The sequence below is a fragment of the Poecilia reticulata genome, linkage group LG4 (genome assembly GCF_000633615.1).
Source record: "Poecilia reticulata strain Guanapo linkage group LG4, Guppy_female_1.0+MT, whole genome shotgun sequence".
NCBI lineage: Eukaryota > Metazoa > Chordata > Actinopteri > Cyprinodontiformes > Poeciliidae > Poecilia > Poecilia reticulata.
Window position 1 is genome coordinate 9,942,831 of NC_024334.1, and position 24,924 is coordinate 9,967,754.

Sequence of the window (24,924 nt, forward strand, 5' to 3'; positions counted from 1 at the left end):
GTGTGTGTGTGTGTGTGTGTGTGTGTGTGTGTGTGTGTGTGTGTGTGTGTGTGTGTGTGTGTGTGTGTGCGTGGGTGCGTGCGTGTGTGTGATGTGTGTTTGTACCAGAGGAATCGCCACCATTTTTTTCACCGTTGCAGTCCGCCTTTCCATCTGCATTTTGCTGTGTATGCTGTAGACTCAGTTTATGACAAACCTCAAACGCCTGGCCAACTGTCCGGACGATGCGCATGGCCTGACTCTGGTTGGGAAATGAGAAAGAAGAAAAAACAAAAAAAAATTAAGTTGGGACTTTCACAATAGAAAAACAAACCTGCTTCATTTAAAAGACTGTGCTTCAATGCATGTAGGAACTCAAACTGAGCAATAAACAGAGAGATGTTTATTGCTTTTCTCTGTGGTTTGGTCTTGATAAACCAAGACCAAACCACAACTGGTAGCACCGATGGACCTAACAACTGTGGTTAGATTAACGCTCTTAATGATAAAGGCTGTTAGTCAAAGAAGCGGATTATTCATTTATATGTTGTCTGCATTTGCATACATTTGGTTCCATACTAGTGTTGTATAAATTCTTTAAACGGAGACTACAGTTTTTTTTTTTGCTGATCAACTGCATGAGACCATGCCTTTAAATACAGCCAGTTACTCACATGGTCCTTCTTATAAATACTTAAACTTTTGAAGCAGAATAAAGAACATACTTTCATTGCACAGTCCAGCCATGAAAAAAGGATGAAGAGAAGCAGCCAAACATTTGACATCCATCTTAGTCAGTTTTTGGTTCCATAAAGGTTTTTCAAAATGTCAGGTTTTCAAGCAATTTTTAGCTACAGGTCATATTGTTCCAGCAGTACAAAGCACTGTGATTCGGTATCATCTCCAAAAAGAACTATCTGTCCTGTGTAACGGGCTAAACAGGATGGGGACAAAGCCAATTAAGGCAACCTAAGATCTTTGTCTAAAACATGCCTAAGCAGTGGCATAGGTTTCTGTGTGCAAAAACAAAAGTGTTAAAAAACGTTCACATTAATATCAAGTAACATTTAATATACCAAAAGATATATTTCTCTATTTATGTTGCAGAATATCTTCATTTCACAAGTCTAGACACAGTGAGCAGAGTGAGCCTCATTTCCATCAGGATCAGACACTTGACTCCTCCTGGATCACCTTGTGCTCAGGAATCCATTGTGGATTCTGTATCATTAGGTCAAATAGTATCACTTGATGATGTTCCACACAGAGAGAGGTTGTTTGTGTTTACTTTCTAATCTCTAAAATGTCACAGTGGGTTTTGATGGAGTTGTTTCTTTACCCACAGATGCACTGATTTGGCCGTGTTTGCTTATCTCACTTTTCTAGCCGGTGCCCTGCTTCAAATTCACATGCCATGTAAAAAAGAGAAGAAAAGTGATGATATCCATTTGCTATCAGGTTTCTCCCTTTACTGGTTTGTTCTTGTACAGCGGTAAAGAAAAGGAAATTATTTTATTTTTAGGCACTGAGCCCAGTCAACAAACTCCATTTAGCCTCAGATTCAACACAAACTAAAAGTCAAGCAGAATGTATAGGAAAATACATAAGTTTGCTGTTAACTTTAAAGCAAGCTGAAATGCTGCCACATGCAGTGTAAAGGACACACGTGGCTGTGCAACCCCAGGCTCTGTATCAGATGTGGAAATTTAAGCTGGCTTTTCCAACATCAAGGATTTGGAATACAGCTTCAGGCCGAGGTTACATTCAGCATAAAGTCATAGCACTTGATCTCCATGTCCTCTCTTGCAAAATATAGGCAAGTTTAGGTAGAATTGCAGAATATCAATTTGTCCAGAAGGTGTTTAGACCAAGATGATCAGAGATTAATCAGCTCTGAATTTTTTTTTTTCCAAAACATATTTCTGATATATTTTTCAAAATTCATTTTTAAACAGGAAATACACACAATAGCTGTAAGTGACACTGCACACACTGACATCATCAAGAACTGAGGACTGTTTTAGAGAGAAAATAAGCTTGGAAAAGACTTACTACATATATAAGTGCCTTAAGATATGAAAAGGCTAAAAGTACATATGATTTGAATGATATTTTTGGAGTGTGGGCACCACCAGATAATACATATATATTTCAACACACAGATCTATATCTAGAACTGGTTTAAAATATTTTCCCAGGATGAAGATGCTAAAACTAGAGTGCAAACCTTTGAAACCAAAGCATAATCCTTTACAACACTTTAGCTATGCCAGAAGCATTGTGTAAGCTCCAGATGGTTTATGTGCTCCTTTGGGAAAAGGGAATGATGAATTAAAGCGGTGAGTCTTAATTGTGATAAAAGTATGCACACGCGTATTTGTGTCTCTGGAAGACAGAGTAGATTTGACCTTTGCATTTGTCCCTAAATTGCGCTATGTTAACAGCACACAGTGGAATCAGAAAAAGAGATTGCAGTCAGTGATAAAAGTTTTACTTTCTACCTCTGGTTAAATATATTTTAATGGGTCACTTTATCATGGGGCAAAGGATCAACAGCTCAGAACATTTGTTAGACAATGCAGTTCTGAATTACTGTGACAAAACTTTATTATAACATCTACAAACTGCTTAGGCTGCTCTGCCAAATGTATAAATCCAAATCCTGAGCTGACAGTATTATTAATACTTTTTTACATCTCGCTGGCCAATTAAAGCACTACATGGTGTAATTAATATACCAATATACCAAAACCTTGAATTACCCCTGACGTGTCCAATGAAACCTTGCTAGAATGTTCCCAGTGTTGTCAATGTTGAAAGGACACTGGCTCACAAATCACTCATATTTTACAGTCAGTTCATTTTTCATAAAGACAGTTGTCCCTTTTCTAAACATTTCTTCCCTGGGCTGGTTCTCTCAGTGATATCTAGTTTTGGCAGCTGACAGAACCACTAAGTGATTTGTCACTCACATGCAAAGTCTCTTTGCTCGGCTGCAAAGATGTGTAATAGTTTTTATGCCGGACATCTGTCACTATGTCTTTTTCTCTCTGCCTATTACTTTTCCTCTGTCAGCGAGACTGAATGAATGTACCTTCCCTCTATCTCTGTTATTTTATCTCCCTCTACTCTATACATCAAGCTGGCAGCAAGCTCGATTCCCACAGCGATGAATTCTCTCAAACTATAGGACAGGGCCTCGTCGGAGGTGTGTTGCATTATTTATTCTGAAAAACCCACCAAGGTTTAGTCTTGGAATAAACAAAGAGAAGGGGATAAAAGGGAACACAATGCGATCCAGGACAAAGGCAGGGAAAACAAAGGGAAAGGGGAAAGGGATTCACCTCTGATTAAAGACATTGCCATATTTTTCTGCACTAATGATGAGTTGATTCATTCTCCTTCTCTATCCAATATGGAATTAATTAGTTTTTAAAAGTAATTGTATGAAGGATCTAATCAGTTAACAGTTAAACACTAATTCATTAACTGTTTTGTAATAATAACCTTGATCGAATACAGAATATACATTAAGATTTCAATTTAAAATCAAAAATTGGATGGCAAAATGGGGATTAAGGTCTATAATTTATTTTCAGAAAGGTTAAGGATAGATATTAAAATATAGATCAACTTGAGCAGAAGGAAAGCCTTAAGGTGATTGTTGTATGGAGACATGCCGACAAACAAATGTGGCAACATATTGATATATTTACTGGCTTACTTCCCAGCCTCTCTCAATATTACAACTCTTGTTATATTGATAAGCCAATAGAAGCTAAAAGGAGCTAAATCGCAAAAACTTAAATCTAGTCCTTACAGAAAAAAAAACTGCAGTTATGAAAGGTAACAGAAAATTAGCCTGAGAGACAGAGATGTTAAATAAGAAGGATCATTTAACTGAGAAATTGTTAATCAATAAAAAGCGCTGAGAGGCCACTAAATTCTATCATCTTAACTGGGCTGTATCAGAACAAGACCCTGTACTGTGATTATATCTGGAAAAAACCTGCTCACTTTCTGGTTTGTCAGTTTTTTTTTTTGGCCTAGCTTGATGCAATATGATATCTGGGGGGCTTAGCCTGTATTTTCCAGAAACCCAGCTATGACAGTGTTCCAGATCTCATTGAAAGCCTTTATTTGCTTTGGGTTAGGAAAGGTCAGCCAGAGGGCCGTTGTTCCTACTGCTATAGTTAAAATAAACTTGTATACCACATACAACAAGGAACACCCTCCAACAGTCTTAAGTTCTGAGATGTCTCATACTTGCGTTCGGTTTGTAGCCATTCCTGCCAGTGGTGACATGGTTCTGGCAGCAGAGCCAGAATCATGTGGAAACATCTGTGGAAAATACCCACAGAGGTTTCTTTTCATCATGACAATTCTGTCATGAACTTTTCAAGACAATGCAAGACATAAGGGACTGCGGGTATGTCCAGAAATCATTTGGTGAATATCATGGAAGAAAAGTTGGACTCAATTTGCATGGCATAGAATCTGCTGCAAAAAGACGGCATGTGAGGTTCAATAGGAATGGGGACCATCAAGTTTGCTTGTGCACTATAGAGTGAGGGTGTCTTTAATAGAGTGATGAACTGCGAAAAGAATGTAACAAAGACATACAAATTCCTTGAGCTTTTTCTCATTTTGCCTTATAGTGTCGACAAATTGCAGCATATTTTATTGTTGTTTCATGTGACAGACCTCTTGTCTACGTTATGGTATGAGAGTATATATTTTTGAAACTCTTAACTATTAAAAATGTTAAATGTGTGGTGTGTATTTGTGTTCAGTACTCTTTATATGATTACATAAAATCTTGTGGAAACAATTACCATAAAAAGTCACCTAATTATAGAATAAATTCATCTGTTATGTGAAGGAGTCAGAGGTTTCTTAGAGAATATATATGAACAAAGAAGATTATGAAGACTTAGGAAAACAGCAGATGGGTCCTGGAAGAAGTTGTGGAGGGGGAAGATGAGCTGGGTAACATTTTCCTAAACTTTGAGCAGAGAAAATGCCTGCTTCTGAAACTTCATGTGTAAGTGCCATACATGAGCTTGATCGACAGCGCTAAGATGCTCCCCCTGCCTCTGAATGTGACCGAATGGTACATTTCTGCAGATGATAGTAGAACCACAGGGAAGAGGCAGAGAAAATAAGATTTTTTCCAAAAGTTATCTGAATCACACAATGTTGTCATGACAGTTTAATTTTTAACTATTTTTTTTCACAGCCGGAAACAAGATCACCTATTGTCTCAGAATTCCAATAAAATCAATTAAACATTAGTGCAAGGCTACCACTACGGTCATGCAGTTTTAAAAATATCCTGGACTCTTCCCTCTTGTTCAATAAGAGGACAGGTGCAAATGTTTCGGGAGTAAAATACATTACATTCTAATTTGCATCTGAAAGGAAAGCACAAAGCCAACAGTCCTTCAACGAAAGCTCTGGTCTTTCTGTCTGGTAATATGATGGGAATGTTTAACATGGAGGTGGGCAGCATCATTTCAGTGGAGTGGTTTGCTGGTTTGGAATTTTGGGGATCAATAACTTAAGCCATCCATAGTTTATACACGCTTGTCCTTTGAGAGTTTCAGGAGAGATGGGGGTAATGTTACAAGACTATATATTTTTTTTCTGAATTGCCCACCGAGAAATCTTCAGGTTGTAATATGTTGGGATCTCAATGAAAATATAGAAATATTTTTGCTGAAATTATAGGACTTTGACTCAGACTTGTTTCATTCCATATACAAGTTCCCTGAATAGAACTGAGTTGCACCAAAACAAAACAAAACACTGGAGCTGAACCCAAAGATAATGTGTCGCATGTCACTAGTGTGTCTGCATTTGGGAGTTTTCTGTAATGTGTTTTATGAGCAACACACTTATTCAAACAAGCTGTGCTCCACAATGTGCCTCTGTTTGTTCTGCTTTGCTGGCCTGATTTTAGAGAGATATTGATGATTTGTGATAAACCAGAGGCAGCTCAAATTGAGGTTGCTCTTGGCTGATTTTTGATTAAATTGCTTTGTGAAAACACAATTTCAAGGTTGTTTTTACCCTAAAAAGTAACAATTATTTGAGTTTGCATTTGACAAGATGATTGGTTTCACACCTGTTCTTATTTCTGATGACAGTATTAGTGTAAGAATAATGAAGGTTGTTTTTAACCTGTTTTTATTTGTGTTGCTGTTGTGTATTTTTTAGCTTGCATAGGTTAATTTGACACTCATTCATTCATTCTTCCATATTTGGTCTCTAGAAACAGAAGTGCAGAGTTTCTTCTACTTGTCAGTTGGTAAGGCTCTTAAATCCCTGAAAAAATATTAAATCCTCAAACATGAGTGAACTCTAGGATTTTCAGGTAAGCAGTGAAGAGACTTTCAACTCCTAATTCACTAAGAAAATGCTTAGACTGCAGTGCAGATTTATCTTGTCCTGCCTTGGCAGCTTCGTCCTGCAGGGGCATAAAAACAGAAGCTCCAAGGGTGCCTTGGCTCGATAACAAAAGGAGATGATCCTCTTTGCCCTCAGGGTTGCTAGGAAGAGTCTGTGTGGAGCAGGCTTATTCAAGGACAATGCATTGATGCTCAATTGGGTTGGGATATGGGGAGTTCGGAGACTTTGTCAATAACCAACTCTCTGTCTTTGTGCTGCTTTTTTATTGATTCTTTATGTAAATTATTTTTTTTATCCCATTACGTTTGCAAACAAATTTGCTTTTCTATAATCTCAATATATTTCAATTATTTTTGTGTAATATCTATTATTTACTAAATTTCTTTCATAAAATATCACCTTAAGTCCTATGTAATGCACAAGTGTCTTTTTAGCTCAAACTGGATGAAGCCCCAATTGACAATTGGGTTTTATTGACAATATTATTAATTATATTGCCCGGTTTGTAAAATTTGGCAAATTGGGTAAATTATGCAATCTTGTGATTTTAGCAGCAGGTTCCTTCCTTATGCTCTGGTAAAGAGAAGGCAGCTGCTTATCAAAATATTTGTTGCATAAGCTGAATTTGGATATTTTAATGACTGTAGCTATGGTCAAAACTCAACATGATGTTGTGTGTTCTCTCTATGCTTGTTTTGTTCTTCTCCCGTCTCCCTCTTTCCCTTTAAACTTTTTTCCCCAGCCTTCTGCCTTTAATTTCCACCTTTCTTTTCGCCAGTACATTTTATATAAACTCAAAACAATTTCTCACAAAGTTTTATATCAAGTGAAGCAACGTCGCTGAAGCTGCAATGCTTACTTTCTCAGTACCATACTGCTGAACAGGACATTTTAAAAACATGAATAAAAAAAATGCCTACCACGGTTGCAAAATTGATAGTCCAGAAAACTATCTGAGACAGGGAAACTAATCTTCAGGAATGCATGGGTAGTGGAGAGTTCTTTTGGAAACTCAAATCTAGAACTGACCTGATCCTTTCAGTTCTGAAATGTGAAGTTCAAAATTGCCATAAATGTCAGAATGCCAACAGGGATCACAAACAATCTTAACCTTATAAAATATCAAATACTATCCTGAAAAGTTCACTTTCATAAACCGCCGGCACGAAGTCCCATCACCCAGACTGAGAAACTCTGCCCTGACCCCTTGTTTGGAACTCCACCTCTGACTCTGTTCTGTGCTCAAACTCCCTCTGCAGGAGAAAAAGCACTACAGTGCACAACCACACGCATGCAGTGACCTTTCAGCAATGGAAGAATTGAGTATTTGGATGAATACTTTACTGCTCTATAACTAGCACTTCAATTCTGAATAATAGAGGCCAGCCCATTCATTAGATTCTATTAAAGTGTTAATGAGAAGCGATGGGGGGTGAATGAGAGAGCATTGGGGAGAAGGAGAGGAAGAATTTCACACAGGCCCAGTAAAAGTTCTATTGTGATTTAAATCAGATACCCTTCAATCTGGCAGAAGGCAATACATTTTTCTAAATCTTCTACTTAACTGCTTCGTAACTGTAATAGACAATTATCCACTCAGAACACACTCATGCAACGTTGACTGTTACTGGAATGAGAGTGTGCGTGCGTGCGTGCGTACGTGCGTGCGTACGTACGTGCGTGCGTGCGTGCATGTATGCATGTATGTATGTATGTATGTATGTATGTATGTACAACTATGATTATAAGTCAATTCTGTTGTGCTGAAATAAATTGGACCAGTGCAGAAACTGTTGCTAATTTCACTTAACTCAGATTTTCTCAAACTTCTTAAAAGTAATTACACAAATCTGTACTTGAGCAGGACCCTACAACAGATTATTAGGGCCACTGCAGATAAAATAAAAAAACAACGAACCACGGAGGAATACATTTCCACCAAAACATGCAGAATTTTGAGATTAATTTAACACACTAAAAAAAATGCATATTCTCTGATGTCAAAAAGTTATAAATTAAGTAAAATTTATAACAAGTAAAACAATGCAATTTTACACAACAAAATGCATAGATTCATTATATTAATTGTGGCATATTTTTGATACTGTAAAGTCAGGAAAAAAAATATTATACATATATTATGATGTCAGACATTTGTAACAAAAAAGTGACAGACCGAGGTGATAAATTAAAAGGTACACGTCTGGAAAAGTATTAGTATTTGGTGCACATAGGCACCAGTAACAGAATGAAGTCTCCCAAGAACAGGCTCACCACGAACAAGATTCACAATACACCCCAGAGATGATGAGGGAAAAGCTACTGCACAGCTGCATCAAATAATAACATTATTTGTACAGCTCTGTACAAAATCAATATCTCCTAAGGTTTATGGACAGAATTGTAAAAAAAATAAATAATGATTGAAAGAAGTTAAAATAGAAACATTCTATAAAAGATTGAAATGCTTTACGAAAAATACAGATTTTTGGTTCTTTCTAAAAGCTGTGGCATTCGACAGATGAGCAACAGCGGCACAGAAAGCTCATGTTGAGGTCAGTTGGGATCTCGACACATTAAGAAATTTGGATTGAGTGGAGCGGAGGGAGAGGGTTGTGGTTTGTGGGTTGAGAAGTTCTTTGAGGTAAAGAGGGACATTTCCATGTAGGCATGATGAAGGATATTTTGAAATGAATCCTGAAGGAAATGGGAAGCCGGTGCAATTTTTTTGCAATCTCATTCAGATAGCTGCAAGGTTTTGGACATATTGAAGACTCTGAAGACTCTTTCTAGAGATTCATAGAAGCAGCGATTTACAACAGTCCAGTCTGCACTTGGGAGATGTCGTTCTGGTATACAAAAAGACACTTTGGAAAATAGTATCCAGATGTGCATCCCCTACATTTTTCACCACAACCATTTTTCACCACAACCAATTTATCAATCCATCGTCTGTAGTCAGGGTCAATGGCGGGCTGGTGGCCATATGTTGTGGTGAATGTGAGATGTGGGACACACCCTGGATGTGTAGCCAGTGCATCACACATTGTATTGTTAATACAATCAACAATTTTCAAACAAACAAAAATAAATACATTTGCTGTAAATCTTCACCATTCAAAGTAAATTTGTCTGTAATCTTTCACACAAATTCACACCGACAGTTTCTTTAACATATGGCTTCAAAATCCTTGCTACCCAGCAGACGTTTGGTATGTGACACTTTCCATTTTTCTGCTCAGAATGTGAAACTGCATACGTGTGCGTGTGTACGTGTGTGTGTGCCCGGATGCTTATGGGTCAATGTCAGTCTGTATGGAAGAGATAATGAGGCAGTGTGTGCTTCACCCAGCTAACCCCTGGATTTAACTGACAAGTCCTTCGAAATTGGATGCAGAAGTGGGAAACTGGGAGAGCATTGTCTAACTATGTGTTGTTTGTTCTTAGCAGTATTTTTTTTTTGTTTGCTGTAATTTAACCCAAAGGACTCAGAAATATTTTTCTCAGACCTCAGCAATGACAGCTTCACATCGAAAACAGAAATTACAGCTGTTTCAACTAAGTATGTCTTTGTATGAGATGTCACAACTTGACAGAAACTGAGGAATTGCTTTCAACTCTATTGCACTTACACACCAAGAAAATACTGAAAATAACACTCTACTATCTAATTATTTCCGGCATACAGCAAAAAAGCTTGAAATGACAGACATGACTGAAAAAAGAAAACTAAATTCTTTCACAAAACAGAAAATATCAACTAAGGATAGCCAGTGATTACAGTATATAATCTAATCTACATTTTTACTTTAGACTAATTAAATGCATCTGATAAGATTGGGCAATTGGACGAATTTATTGACTATAGACTACAGGCTGCACCCTTCTAAGGTTGGTTTTTCAAGAGCGATTTTTTAAATTTAATTTTACTTTCTTAATAACCATAATAACAGTACTAGATTGAAGGCAAATTATAGGCATTTTCAGCACAAATCATTGCTGATAGTGGCTTCATACTGAGCAGCATGGTGATGGGCATTTTTACAGTTTTTGTTTGGCTACATCTGGACAATTTTAGATTAGAAAAAATCTGGACTGCCTTATCCAAGATCCAATCCAGATAACTTAAGAAAATAGTCTGAGTGGTCACACTAGTATTTTGCACCATTTGAAAAGTAGGTATATCAGTGGTTTGATAACCGTCTCAACCATGCCCAGTGGAAAAACATTGTGTAGACTCCATTTAGAAAGATTTCACTGAAAACAACACTAGTAACATCTAATTAGATATATAGATATATAGCATGCATATATTTATATTTGTATTGATAAAACCTCATTGATTTAGCAAATTTAATCTATATTTTCATCAACTACAACTCAAAATGGTGAACTGGTTAAACTCATGTTTTTGGCAAACGTATGAAAGGGTGTGTCTCACCTTCTTCTTGGACTTGAACACATTACAGCGGAAAACATTGCTCTGACCATCTCTGGCAATGTAGCTGAAGATCTTCAAATCTTGTGAGTCATGAGAAACGTAGAATATTCTAAAAATAAAAAAAGTGAAGTAGTTAAGAATGGATGTACAAAAAACCCCAACAAATCAAGGCAGCACTTTAAAATACATAAAAACATTTTGTAGCAAGGAGACATGAGATGAGAGCGGTCTAATACATTTTTTAATGTACAACTTGTTTCTTTTAGTAAGAAACAAACATGTTAAGGACATTTTTTAATTTGTTGGAATGGTTATTTGAATAAATCATAAAATGTCTATTGCTTTTTTTCAGCCACGAACAGGAAGTTCACAAAAACAAAAAGTGTAAACATAACCGAGGTTTAGGTGCAAAAACGTTCTGCTGGTGGGGAAAGATTACAGAAACCAGTTGTGAAGAGATAAATAACATCCTGCAGAGCATGTAAACACAAGAAGAGAGAAGTTGGAAAAAAGATGGAAAGGCAAAAAAATAATAAATAACCTGCAGGAGGGAGAAGTGTGTATGTATAGGGATCCACACATACCAATTCATGACAGACTATGGCTGGAAAAAATAAAACAGATGAAAGAGGGAAGAAAATGTTGAAATAATGCAGTAGTAATAATCAAAGAGACTGTGAATATGAGGCTGTTTTTATTTTAACTTAAAAATATACAAAAGAAAAAGAAAATCCCAACAACCTTCTGCTTAACGTGACACCAGCCACAATTTTATAAGCTTAAAGGTCTTTGTACACAACTCAAACCAATTTTTTTTCAAACTCCCAAGCAATGTGAAACTAATTTGCATGCTCTCCACCCTTCTGTGAGATGCGTGAGACCGGATGAATATTTCATTTTATTTTTGAGCACAATGTAATATGATGGTCTCATGCAAAACCCAACATTGGCTCCACAACTAAAAAACTAAAAAACTCTTAGTTGTTTGCCAAAACCTTAAAACCATATAAACAGACATCTCTCCACAGGGACGCTTATTAAATAATGCATCCAGAAATGCACTGACCTCATCTTTAATTATCCCAAATAAAGGCCAAACGTTAACTGTAAAAACCACAACTGAGCAATAATGGTTTCAATCACTACCCCCAAAACCATGTATCAACTTGAATGTAAGTACATACATGTAATTATTTTTTCCCGAAACCTCAGTTCAGTAACTTATAAAGGTGACACCAATGTGCAGTATAGAATATAACACAGTGTAAAATCTATTATCTGCTTGGGTCTACTTAGTATTCTAGTGATTCTGGATGCTTGACTAAGAAAATACTTAATGTGTGCTTTCAGCAGTCGTCCATCTATTAATGCCATAAGGAAACAGTTTTTTGTATCGATTTCAAACATTAGTCTCCTTTATTTGAATCTTTGCATGTGTTTTCAATCTCCCAAACACAAAATTATTTTAGCTTTATTCAAGGGATTCTTTTCAGTTTACTCTCTTAAATAGTCTTCAAATTCAATTGAAACTAAAAGTCCCAGCTTCAAATTTTTGAACGAGATGCGTTTTGTCACTACAATATAAAATTCAACTGTGTAGGTGCCAACCGTCCCCTGAAGGATACCACAATCAAAAAAAGCACACATTTCCAGTCTGAAAGCAGGATTTCATGTCTTTTGTTCTCAAAACTTTTAATATTTGTGCTTACATTTTCAGTTTGAAAAAACAAATAGCAATAACTTACTGTATTCTCTTGGAGGACTTGGCTAGAGCCTTCAGTAAACCAATCTGCGACTCTATCCAGATTGTTAATAGGCTGCCTATTCCTTAACTTACTGACTGTTCTTAATCGCTCTATAAAGCCCCACTAGAAAATTCATATGGATCCTTACAAGCTATTTATTATGTCTTGATATGTTTACATATTTTATGTGCAAACTAAGCACATTGATTAAACTGCAAAGTCCTTGTTTATATTGCTATTACCGTCTGTGACTTGATTCTGATTAGGTTTTCTTATTGTGCTTTTTATTACAGTGAATCTGAATATCAACTTACTGTAGAGAGTATGAAACACATGAGGCAGAACAGCTTTGTAATTGGGTAATTAGAGCCATAATAAAAGGCCTGGTATAGGATGGTTTGAGTAATTTATCACACTGAGACAATGAAAAACCAGACAGGAGTAAAAAAAAAAAAAAAGAAAAGAGGAGGTTTATGCAAATAAATACATGCCTGCTCTGGCAAAATGCACATCTAGCTGTTTGACCATGTGCATGTTGCTTTTTGTGCATGAGATTGTGTACTTTTAATCAGGATACTCATCTGTTCACCCAGTGACATTTCTGTGGTATTTATTTGGGTGTATTTCCTGGAAGCCAGACTGGCTGAGGCTGCGTCGTATGGATGGTATTCTTCGTCAACACAGCTTAGCAGATGGTCAAATGCCAGACACGGCTCACTGCTGTGACTCATTCAATCACGCATACAAACACCACTGAGCCAAAGAACCGGTACTTGATTTTTCTTTCTGAGTGATGCTGTCTAGAGGCTGTTCAAAGAGGTCAATGCGTACACATACGGACATCTATTAATGTTGTGGTCCTCCAGTTTATTTGAGCAGAAACGAGTTAGGACAATGGTCTGTTGTCATTACTGGGGGTTCTGTTATAACTCGAAACTTCTCTTCAACAATTATTTCTGACAGCCCTTTGTTTATACTGTAAATAAATATTCTGTCGTTTCACATTTTTTGGATTATCAGCAAGCAGATTTTTTTTACTTCAATGCGTTGTTGATCGACAAACTCAGTTGTCTTTTGCAGATGCCAGCAACAAAAAACATCAGTGTCCAAAACTTTTTTTTTTCTGTCAAACAGAGCTAGAGTGAATGTGAGAAATCCCAAACAAGACAATGAGTGAGTCTGTAATAGCTTAGAAACATAAACTACAAGGACCTTACTTTCTTTTTTTTTAACCTGCTGGTTTCACATCCTGCCTTTATTATAAATATGTGACTGCAGTGTAACATGAATCTGAATGATTCATTAATTTGAAAAATGTAACAATGATTAAAAGCACCAATGGAAACTACTTACTGACTCAACAAGCATAATCAGGCCTGTATTCCAGCACACACACAGTTAGTGAGAGAGTATATAAATTAAATAAAACTTCAAAATATTCTACCTAAGACGCTGATTAAATTAGAACTGTCCCATTTGTTTGGATGAAAATGATTTTTTTTTCTTTCAAACAAAACTTTCAGAAATCCTAAAAAACAGTACAAAAAAGTACAATGATGGCCAAGTCAATGCCAGTAGATGGCAATGAAGTGAAAGAAAACAAATTCTTAAAACAGGCCTAATTTTTTTTTTTTAAATCTTGATCTAGACCTTTCCCATTGTGAGGCATGTACTTACAACTCTAACCTATAACTTCTGAATGGCCATGTGTGATACAAGTCAGGACTAAGACCAACGAGACACATACAAGAGAGAAAACCAGTGAGTTTCCTTCAAGTTGCAGTTTACCCATACCATCATAAAATATCCATACAAAAATTTTGCCCAGGTTTTTACAAATAATGCAAAGTTTTGCATCTTGTCAGTCAAAAGCTGAACTTCTCTTAAGTTTCAAAATGGCACAATTCTGCATTCCCCAGATTCGCTGTTTACCTTAGGAAAGAATGTAGTTGTAGTACTTTATATTCATTGCTTACATTAATTAGAGTTTCTAAGCACTTGTAAGTAGAACTTAATGTCTTCCTGTTATCTTGGGATATAGCTATGAAATAATGCAGATACCCATTTTATTTAGCTATTTTGCCATTGGAAAACCTTGTCTTTGTGCCACCACGCACATTGAGCAGGGAGGTTGTAAGTGGCCTATACTTGTATAGCGTCCTAAATCTCTTCACACTTCATTCAGTCATTCACACATTCATGATCACATTCGCACACCTGTGTGCGAATGTGGCACTACATTGTAGCTGCAGCTGCCCGGGGCCGAAGTTACCAAGCACAGGCATGACCTGGTTCACTCACTGGCATGACCTGGTTCACTCACTGGCAACCCACCAACTACAGGACAAATCAGTGAAAAATCTCGAGCTGGTTTCTCTTCTTCGACCTTGTTGGAATACATGACATAAAAGACTCCTTGTTGTACCATAGGATTGTTAATGGGTCTTAAAAGGTAATGCTCCAAAACCAATTCTCAAATCTATAAAGAAATTGTTCAAAACAAATCATTTACGGCCATCTCAGTTTTGTCACCCAAGTCTGACATAAAACGTGTTGGGTACCATGAGAAGAGCAGCTTAACGCTATAGATTATGCAAATACAAATAAAAATGCCACCCTCTATATGTTTCAACCTTAGTAAATGCTTTAAAAAAAGACTGAGCTACTATCCAATTGGTATAGTCTGGTACAAATTACTATCAGCAGCAAAAGTAATATTTATGTCAACAGAAATGTTTTTGAAACATAAGACTCTCAGAATAGAAAATGTTCTTACCTATAAACAAAGTACTGAAACAGATTCTATGGACATTAATCAATGTCCATAGAATCTGTTTGTGATCTTAACAATTACAAACAGAATACCAACACAATCTTATAAACAATCCTTGCCATCCAATGCTGGAATACTGACCATCATAGTACAGATAGATTTTAACCTTTTTATTTGTTTTGGGGGCCTTCACTTAAATCCTGCACAGTGAGTCAACAGAATAAAAGGAAATTCCCTGCTTTTTCTGAAGTTGGGGACATGCTCTTATGATCTGCCCAAGTCTTGGTTACTGTGGAAAACTCTCAGAAAGATACAAAGTAACATTACTGGCTGTCAGACTGCTGAAGCACAGCTGAGAGTGAATAAAAGTGAGCTTAACCGGCTGGCTTAGCTGACAAATCCCTCAGCGGAACACAGATGACGGCAGAGATACATCTTTATCCATCGTCTCTCGGAGGAACAGCTGCCAAACATCCAGGTGAAGACACATAAAACAGATAGCAGCTTTGAAAAAGAGAGGTAGTCTTGACATAAATGCTGGTTAAAAGTGAAAATAAATCAAACTACAAATACTGCTGGCAGCAAACTTCTTCATCTTGAACTTAAAGGGGTAATAGTCTGCCTTGTTTTCAGTCATGCTGTCCTCTCTTGAGGATGTGTCACTATTTGCCGTTGCTGACAAAAATCACCCAACATCAAGAAAATGTCAAGTAAAAAAAACAGCTGATTGACGAAAAGTTTCACAATTCAACCTTGAAGAGTATTCTGTGAATTAAATATGGGGTCAACTTGAACACCTTTCTGCTAAATATAATTCTTAAACTAAATGGGATAAACAAATCAATAAGTATAATTTTTTTTATTTTAGATCATTCAGATATTGAGGAAAAAATCAAAAAATATCAGATTTGAATCTTTGGCTATGAAAAACATTAAAAGCAAATGATTTCACAGGAATAAATTCTTCTTTATTTACTGTCAAACACAATAGAATGTCTTACATGATAGATGAAAAGGTCAAGACTCTTCATCTGTAGGTGAGGACTTGAGCAATTATTCACAAATCTGATTGGCTTTTTTGAGCCATTTAATTAACTTTTCATGAACCCTAAAAGGCCAACTTATTGACTAAAGGTTTTTAAATGTCGAACTTTTCTTTTCAGCAGCGCTTGACTGTGTAGAATGAAAATGATTCTGACCAACAGTAAACATTGTGGAAGGAAAAATAGATTAAAAGTCATGCATAATATAAACATGCTGTTATAATTATATATATATATATATATATATATATATATTTTTTTTTTTTATTTTTTTATTTATTTATTTATTTATTTTTGCTTAGTGTGTATTAACAGCAAATCTGAAGGATGATTACAATTAAAACATTACATGTGTACAGTGTCTCCAAAATATGTAGAAATTATTATTTGAAATTTAGTTCAAATAAAAGCTGGTACTTTGGGCAAAGTTGGAGGCATATGAATTTAGTTTCTGAATCTAAGACAAGGGACTTGAATAAGGAATGCTGGGTTTGTTCCCTTACTCTGTTTTCACGAGTTAACATTACCTCTAGTTTCTTCAATCAAATTGTATTTGCAATTGTATTTGCTAAAAATGATGTATTTTTAGCACATTTAGTCACTGTCCTTGTCTAAGGAAATTGTAAAGTATTGTATTGTAAAGTATTGTTTGAAAGTAGAACAATAGATATTGCCAAATCATGGACACTGTTTGACAGACAGCACTGTCAGACTGTAACAATTGTATTTGACAGATCAATCTGTGAAAAACATTATTCAAAAAAATAAACAAACTCAATATTTAATGATTTTTTCATTTCACTGATTTAATGTCGATTCTAGCTTTGGATAGATTGTATTTGCGTCAGGACTGGGGTATTTTGGACTGAAAATCAATGAATGACGTTCATGTCTATGGATTCATATTCTGAGAAGTTCCATAAAAGGGAGCAAACAATTCAAAATAGATATGTTAATGATGATGGAAATGAGACATTTTCATATATTTATTTAAAATATGCAAGAAAAGAAATCGAAGGACACAAAATTATCAGATTTGGTTTGAATAATTGCTATTAAAGAATTGTGCATAAGATCTGACAAGCAGAATGAAAGGAAACAGAAAAATCTGATCTTAATTTGCAAAAAGAACAGATGATTCTAACTTGAAGTAAACTGGAGCAGCCATTTAGCAGAAAAGGGAGCAATAAGGCAGAGAATGCGTGGGTGAAGTACACCTAAAGGAAAATACTTATTTGGAGATTCTGCATGAATTGTGAGAGAATCAGAGAGGGGTACACAATAAGATTCAATGAGTTTTAGTGGTGAGTTGGGAGCAGGGAAAAAAACCCCAAAAAAACAATCTAACTAGGTCATATTAAACTCACTGAAGTCCCAGTAACACAAAACCAACAAACCAGCCAGCTTCTGCTGCACAAATGTAAAGCACCTCAGCCTGGCACTGAGTAACTATTAACAGACAATGTAATGCCGGATTAACCAGATTCTCAATGACTGCACACTTGTTCACACTCTTAACAGCTAACCATGGTAATAAGCCCTTCTTGTTAACGGGTTGAATCCATCGTGCAGGAGGCCTGCGATAGGATGTTTGAGTAATGAAGTGGGGTTGCTGCAGAATGCCTCGATCATTTTTCCTCCGATAAATTGCTGCCCGTGAAAACACAGGAGCTATAAATCAAAAGCAAAGAGGCAACACACACATACACGCACATCATCACCAGTGGCACAGTTACTTACGATCGATACAATATTGCGCCGGTGCCAGATCAGGCTTTAGATGTCTGTGTTTGCCTGTTGCAGCACGAGCATCATGTTCGGGCATGAAATCTGAACTGAATGGTATTAAATATCTCTCCACATTAAACGTCTTGCTATTGGAAATCATTGAAAGCTTCAGTTTCTGCAACATGAAACATGTGGAACTACAGCATAGTGTCACCCTGAAAGCACAGGACAATCTCATCTTAGAGCCATGAAAGCATCCCATTTTGGTTGAAGTAGAGAAGGTCTTTAATTGTTTGAGTCTGGTGGGAACTGCCTACTATTTTATTATATGGTGGCTTGTCACTATGCACTGTGGTAAATTCTAGTCTCGCTTTTTTATGCTGTGCTTTCAATATTGGTGTCCTCCTTGGTCATCTCCTATGAAGTCCACTTTGGCTTAAGCCACGGCGGATGTACCTTGACCATGGAGTCCATCTTTAATTTCTTTGGATTTTCTTCTGGCCTCTATGGTTGCCATTTGTATCGTCCTTCTCTTCAATTTGTTGTCATTTTTCCTTCTGTGGCCTTAAAATTCTGAATAATATGTGCAATTGCAGTCAAAGGAGCATCATGCTGCTTGGGGATGACCTTAGAGCCTGTACCTTTCCATACCTCTATATAATTTTCTTTCTAATCTCCTGGAACACCTCTCTTCTTCACTTCCTGTGGTCCATGTTCAGTGTGGTCCACACCATGTCACCATACAGCCTAGTGACAAGTCACCCTTTAAATAGGCACACTGACTGATTGCAAGCTTAAAATCTTAGGTCAGTGGTTCCCAAACTTTTTCTCCTGGGTACCCGCAGTGGTTTCCAAACATTTTCTGGGCCCCCCCTATGGATTACAAATAGCTGTCTGGTTGAACGACGTGCTTTAACGGGAGGCGGGTGGGGGGAATCGACTTATTTGGGGGTAAAATGAATGTAGGTAGCTGGACATAGACAACAACACCAGTAGCCTACAAGCTACTTGTTAAGCTTAAGGTGCTGTAATGATATTAGCTAGTCATCTTTTAGCTAACTTTACCTGCATCCAACAGCTTTACTCAACAGTCTGTTAGTTTGGGGGAAAAACTATGAAAAGTTCTTTGCGTTTTGCTGGTTTGCTGACACGATTCTAACACCCCGGCGTAGCTCTGCACAGCAGCAGCAGGTCTCCTTCGCTGCCGCACAGGCGTAAACACAGTGCGAGCATCGTAGCGCTCATGTTCCGTTTGAAGGCGGCTCGGAAAAACAGGTTGCCACATGTTAACAATGGATTAAACAGTTTTAACTGCTGATAAAAGTGACAGAGGACACAGATATGGGAAATGTGGAAACCCCTAATGTATCAAATGGACATAGGAATAACAGAGAGTTGGCCATTCTTTATTTTTTTTGTTTGTTTTTTGTTTTTTTTTTCATCCAGACGGCTTCCCCCCTGCAATGGCACGGCGCCCCCCCTAGGGGGCGCGCCCCACAGTTTGGGAACCTCTGCCTTAGTTTAACATGTCCCCATGGTTTAATTACTTTCAATCTTTTCTAAAGGTGCCATCATTTTTATTCATGTCAGTTTCATTTGTTTACTTCTTAAAATGATTCTGCTGAGCCACGTTTAAAAAAAAAGGCTAATTTTAAGTAAGTTATCACTATGTTATAACACTTGGAATATAAAACAATTGTATAAACAGTCCCTTGTTATATTAATGTTGTGTATGCACATGTGATGATTGAGTCCCAATCTTTTGTTCAAATCTAGTGTTTCAACACTTCAACACTCAGAATCACTGTTGTCTGAGAAAAAAACCCAAGTAATTCCGAACAGACACAAAGCTCCACACCTCTTCCTCTGTATTTTATTCCTCAGCCCAGTCAACGGCCCTGAACCTAAAATGCTGTCCAGAGCAGGATGCATCTGACACAGATGTAACCTAACAACACAATACAGACAGAGCAGTATTTTGATTAAAGAGACAAAGTGGCAGAAGTACAGGTTCATTATCAGAAAAGATGCTGTGTCAGCTCAAACTCTGCTTGCCAACATAAAGAAAAGCATGGAAATTTTATTGCACAGACTTGGCAAATCTGAACAGGCTTAATCATGGAGCAGACAGCTGGATGATTAAATTCATTTAAGTCAAGGAGAAAGGTTAGCAGCTCAGCTTTATTTTAATATAAGAATCTTGCAATCTTCACTAAAATAACACATAAATGCCTGTGCCTGGATAAAAGCACATTCTGAGCTCTTGCATGTGAAATGAGGTCATTAAAGTTCTATTTCTTCCGTACAAAAGACTGAATGAAACTTTGAAACACAAACCACAAAACTGTTCAAGAATGGAGGGAATTACTTATGCTGGTGTTTTTCCTCCACGGAGCTACAGGAGTGGCTGCGGTGGATCTTAACTTCCCATTTCTATGCATGAGTTTAAGAGAACGGGAGCAACAGTCTCTAGTTGATAGATGAGCACTGTGCTTAAGAATGCTAATTTTACAAACACAAAACATGACCTGTATTTAATCCTTTACCATGTTTAAAATCAATTTTATTGTAAAATGGAACAATAAAAGACACGTACCGCTGTCTTTTTCTAGGCCAAATCTCCTAGAAAAAGTGAAGTAAGGGAAGAATAAATCATACTTAACTGGATTAGTCACATTTAGCTGGTGCTCACTAGGAAATACTGACCCCATTCAGGTTAGAAGAAGCACAAATCAAAGAGTCAAAGTGAAGACTGTACTCACAGCACAGAAAAGTAAAGAGCAGCACTTTAGAGCTGAAATGGCCTTATCTTGAACAAAGATTAGTTTCATGGAATATGCATGTATATTTATCAGGAATACTGTAAGTTACGTTGAGGAGCTGCAACAGTAAAAGATAACTTGTCAAGCAAAGTCTGAAATTTATGTTTACCAGCATATTTCAAATCTAGATGCCCTCCAAAAACATTTAACGTTGTCTGTCATCAATCACTATTTTCTGTATCTGTGCTAGTTACTTAGTTAATGTAAAACAAAATTCCCATGCTAAACCTAAAAATCAGTCATCATTAATTAATTAAAAAAACAACAACACAAACTACAATTGATTGATTTGCCAAGTCTGAATTTAGTTGATTTGTTGGAATTATGAAACTTTGTTTTATTTCCAAAGAAAGAAAAGAACACAAGTGGTGCTGGTTTATTTTGATAGCAGGAGAAATTCTGAATCCAAAGTACATAAAGTGATTATGGTATAATTCTCATTTGTGCATCAAGCATATAGTTTGAGCCTTAATCTTAATATTACTGAACTCAAAAAGTTCACCCAAGAACATGCTGCTTGATGTTATGCAACCAGATCAAACTGGGAGGAGATTTTAGTTTTAATACATTTTCTAGAAAGGAATTTTCAATATTCAACCTGCAAATCACAAGTCATACAAAACTGACCGACTAGAGATCATGTGCACCACAGAATTTAAGAATAGACAGGTTCTCTGAAGGTCACCAGATCAAATACGTGGCAGGAGTTTTAATCCAAAAAAAAAAAAAAAAGGACTGATGAAACAGAATGGTGCAACTGTGTTTCTTTTCAGAAGAGCAGAGAAATGAAAGGCAGAAAGAAAAAAACAAATCTTATAAAACATCAGTTGAACGCGGGCAAACAAACAGAAGAAGCAACAAGTCATGAATAAGAGAAACAAAGCTGATGTGGAGCTTATACATAAGATCACAGGGAGAGAAGCGGATGAATCTGTTGACATTCCTGCAGAGTGTGCTCCAGTAACAACTCCAAGCTCTACCAGGATCTGAGAAGAACAAGACAAAAACATGCAAAAAAACCTTCCCCGAATGTGAAAACATGAGTATCGGGGTGTTTTTATGGTAATATCAGCTTTTATTATTAATCTCCTGACCAAAACCCCCAATATGAAGTAAAAAACATTGGTTATGATGGGTATTTACTCTAAATAATTTCAAAACCTAATGAGTTTAGAACAGAAAGAACCATTAGATAGCTGCACTGCAAATACACATTGCTGTGAAAATGTCTTGGTGACGTCAAACTGCAGCACAGTTTAGATTTCTCATTATCATTGCTCTCTTATCTTCCCGAGCTAAAGGAGATCTTAAGCAAACTCCTTCACAACATTTTCGATCTCCTCTTTCACTACGTGAGCTCTCCTTTCTTATTAAGTACAGGGGATGTCAGTGATAAAAAACTAAAATAAAATTAGGAGCACTTAACACTGCAGTAAATATATCAAGTCAAACAATATATTATATATATCCATCCATCCATTTTCTTTCACCCTTGTCCCTCAGTGGGGTCGGGAGGGTTGCTGGTGCCTATCTCCAGCTAACGTTCCGGGTGAAAGGCGGGGTACACCCTGGACAGGTCGCCAGTCTGTCGCAGGGCAACACAGAGACACACAGGACACACAACCATGCACACACACTCACACCTAGGGGCAATTTTAGACAGACCAATTAACCTAACAGTCATGTTTTTGGATTGTGGGAGGAAACCGGAGTACCCGGAGAAAACCCACGCATGCACAGGGAGAACATGCAAACTCCATGCAGAAAGACCCCAGGCTGACTAATAATTTAAAAAAGAACAGCACACATTTGTGTCCTTCTACACCTTAATTTCTTTCAATTTCAGTATATGGAAAGGTCAGTCTCTGTTAGTAACTCAATTGTAAAAACTAAAACAAAGTCAGGGGTGTATTCTAAGTGTCTGTTTCTGTTTATTTGCTGTGATAAGTCTCTCTGTAAATTTGAATCATACACAAGATGGAGCAAAAATATATACAGCAATGTTAGCTCAATAAAAAGTCTCCCCATGTAGTGTTCAGTATGCACAGTCAATACTTGGTTAAGGCTCCCTCTGCATGAATTACTGCATCCACAGCATTGCATGGAGATGATCAGCCCAGGGCTTTGCAGAGTGGTTAAGGAAGCCAAAGATGTAGATGAACTAAAGTAAGCTTTAGTTCATCTGCATTATTGGTTTTGGTATTTTTCATTTTCCCACCAATTTCTGGGATCAACATTCCAGAATGAAAGGTAAAAAAAAATTACTTCTGAAAAGTAGACTTTGGACAACTAAGCAACAATCCAGTCATTCAACCATTTAGCTTAAATACATTTAATGTTTCATTACATTTCCAGCCCAGGACTTGGTCTGAAATCCTCTTTAGGTTTCAGCAAAACTCATCCTTGTTCCTGATGCACCTTTGTTTTTTGTTCAACAACTTTTTCTTTCCGCACAACTTTCTACTATTACAGTTGGATACAGCATAGAGCAGCCAGCTTCTTTAGCAATTATTTTTTAGTATTAAAATAGTTTTTAATGTCTTCTCTTATGTAATATAATTATTTTAAACTAGCCTTCAGCCATACAAATCAATGTGAATAGAAATTAACGCTTGAAAAATCTCACTGTGTGAAAAAAAAAATCTATTTCATATCAGGCTTCCTTTTAAGTTGGAAGGAAAAAAACCTCCCAAGTTTTTCCTTAGTGCTCAGTAGTGCTTTTAAGTTTCAGCATTACCGAAATGAATTAACTTTTTAATGGCATTCTAATTAACTGAGATAAACCTGAAATTCTCTGAATTGCCTTTGTATTTTTGATTAGAGAAGAGGACTAAAGCAAAGCTGCTCAATACTAAATCTGAATTAAATCGAAAATTGAAAAAATAAATAAATAAATAAATAAATAAAAATAAAACAAGGGTTTGCAATACTGAATTCAACTCTTGGTAGTCTCCAGCCCTGGACACCTTTTACAGCTTTCTCAGATGTTGCACAGCTTTCCATCCCTAGCCTGGATTCCCTCCCTTTGTTTTTTCTGTCTGGAACAAGTGTGATACCATCAGCCTGTTCTCCTGGTGAGTTGGGCTTCCATATCTCTGCATTCAGCTCTGCTTGGCTTCTCTCAGCTAATCTAAGCTTTATTCCCTCCAGCTTTCAATCTTACATCAGTTGCCCAGCGTTTGGTATTGCAAAAACACAATCTCACATCAGAAGCCAAACTTCTAGTCTCACGTTCTAGAGTCAATTTCACATTCTGAAAACCAAACACTTTAATATTACTATTTTTTTTATGTTCTTACGTGATATATCATTGTTTCAATCAACACCATCAGAAAAAAATATATATAAAGTGTAAAAAATGAGTTCAAGCATGTTTTCCATTTCAAAATATATAATTTTTCAGATGCAGTTTCAAAAACATTCAAATTTCAATTCAAGGATTTTCTGTCCATTTCACTTTTTTTTTTTTTACATTTATTTTAAATAATGATTAAGCAAAGAAGGGGACTGTGTTTTAAAAAAAAATATTTTTCTTGCAAGTTAAATCGGCTCTACTTCAAATCTTAAAACATATTTGCCATATCTGAAATTAATTATCCTAAAGATTATTTAAATAACAGTCTCTAAATATTTTGTACCTTTATTACATCAGTCCACACTGATCACTGCCAAAACGTGACATTTTTAATTTTAATTAAGAGAATGGTGCAATAATTAGTATGTATGCTTGCGTTATTTGTTCACCTGCATTAATTACAAACTGAGCGACAATCTTTAATGTTGTTATGCAGGCTATTTAGACATTAAAAGTAATTGAGTTTCAGTACTTTGACAAACACTGAAGGTGTGATGTGAAAAATCAAAGACAACACAAATCAATTGAATATAAAAAAACACTGTACAAAGCCCTAGAAACTTTTTTCTCTTTTTATATTACACCCTCCATTACTTATCCAGGCTTTTCAGTGGTGACCTTTCCATT

The 24,924-nt window shown here is 36.5% G+C and overlaps 1 protein-coding gene across 1 annotated transcript in view; it reads right to left on the reverse strand.

Moving 5' to 3' along the window:
* nos1apa (nitric oxide synthase 1 (neuronal) adaptor protein a) overlaps positions 1-24,924 on the reverse strand; it is a gene marked incomplete at its 3' end in the record, with an annotated part of 120,288 nt that overhangs the window by 33,080 nt on the left and 62,284 nt on the right. The window contains exons 5-6 of the mRNA XM_008406877.2: positions 10,832-10,940; positions 106-241 (exon numbers count right to left, since the gene is read on the reverse strand). Coding sequence (XP_008405099.1) covers positions 106-241; positions 10,832-10,940 — 245 coding nt within the window. The remainder of the gene's footprint in view (positions 1-105; positions 242-10,831; positions 10,941-24,924) is intronic.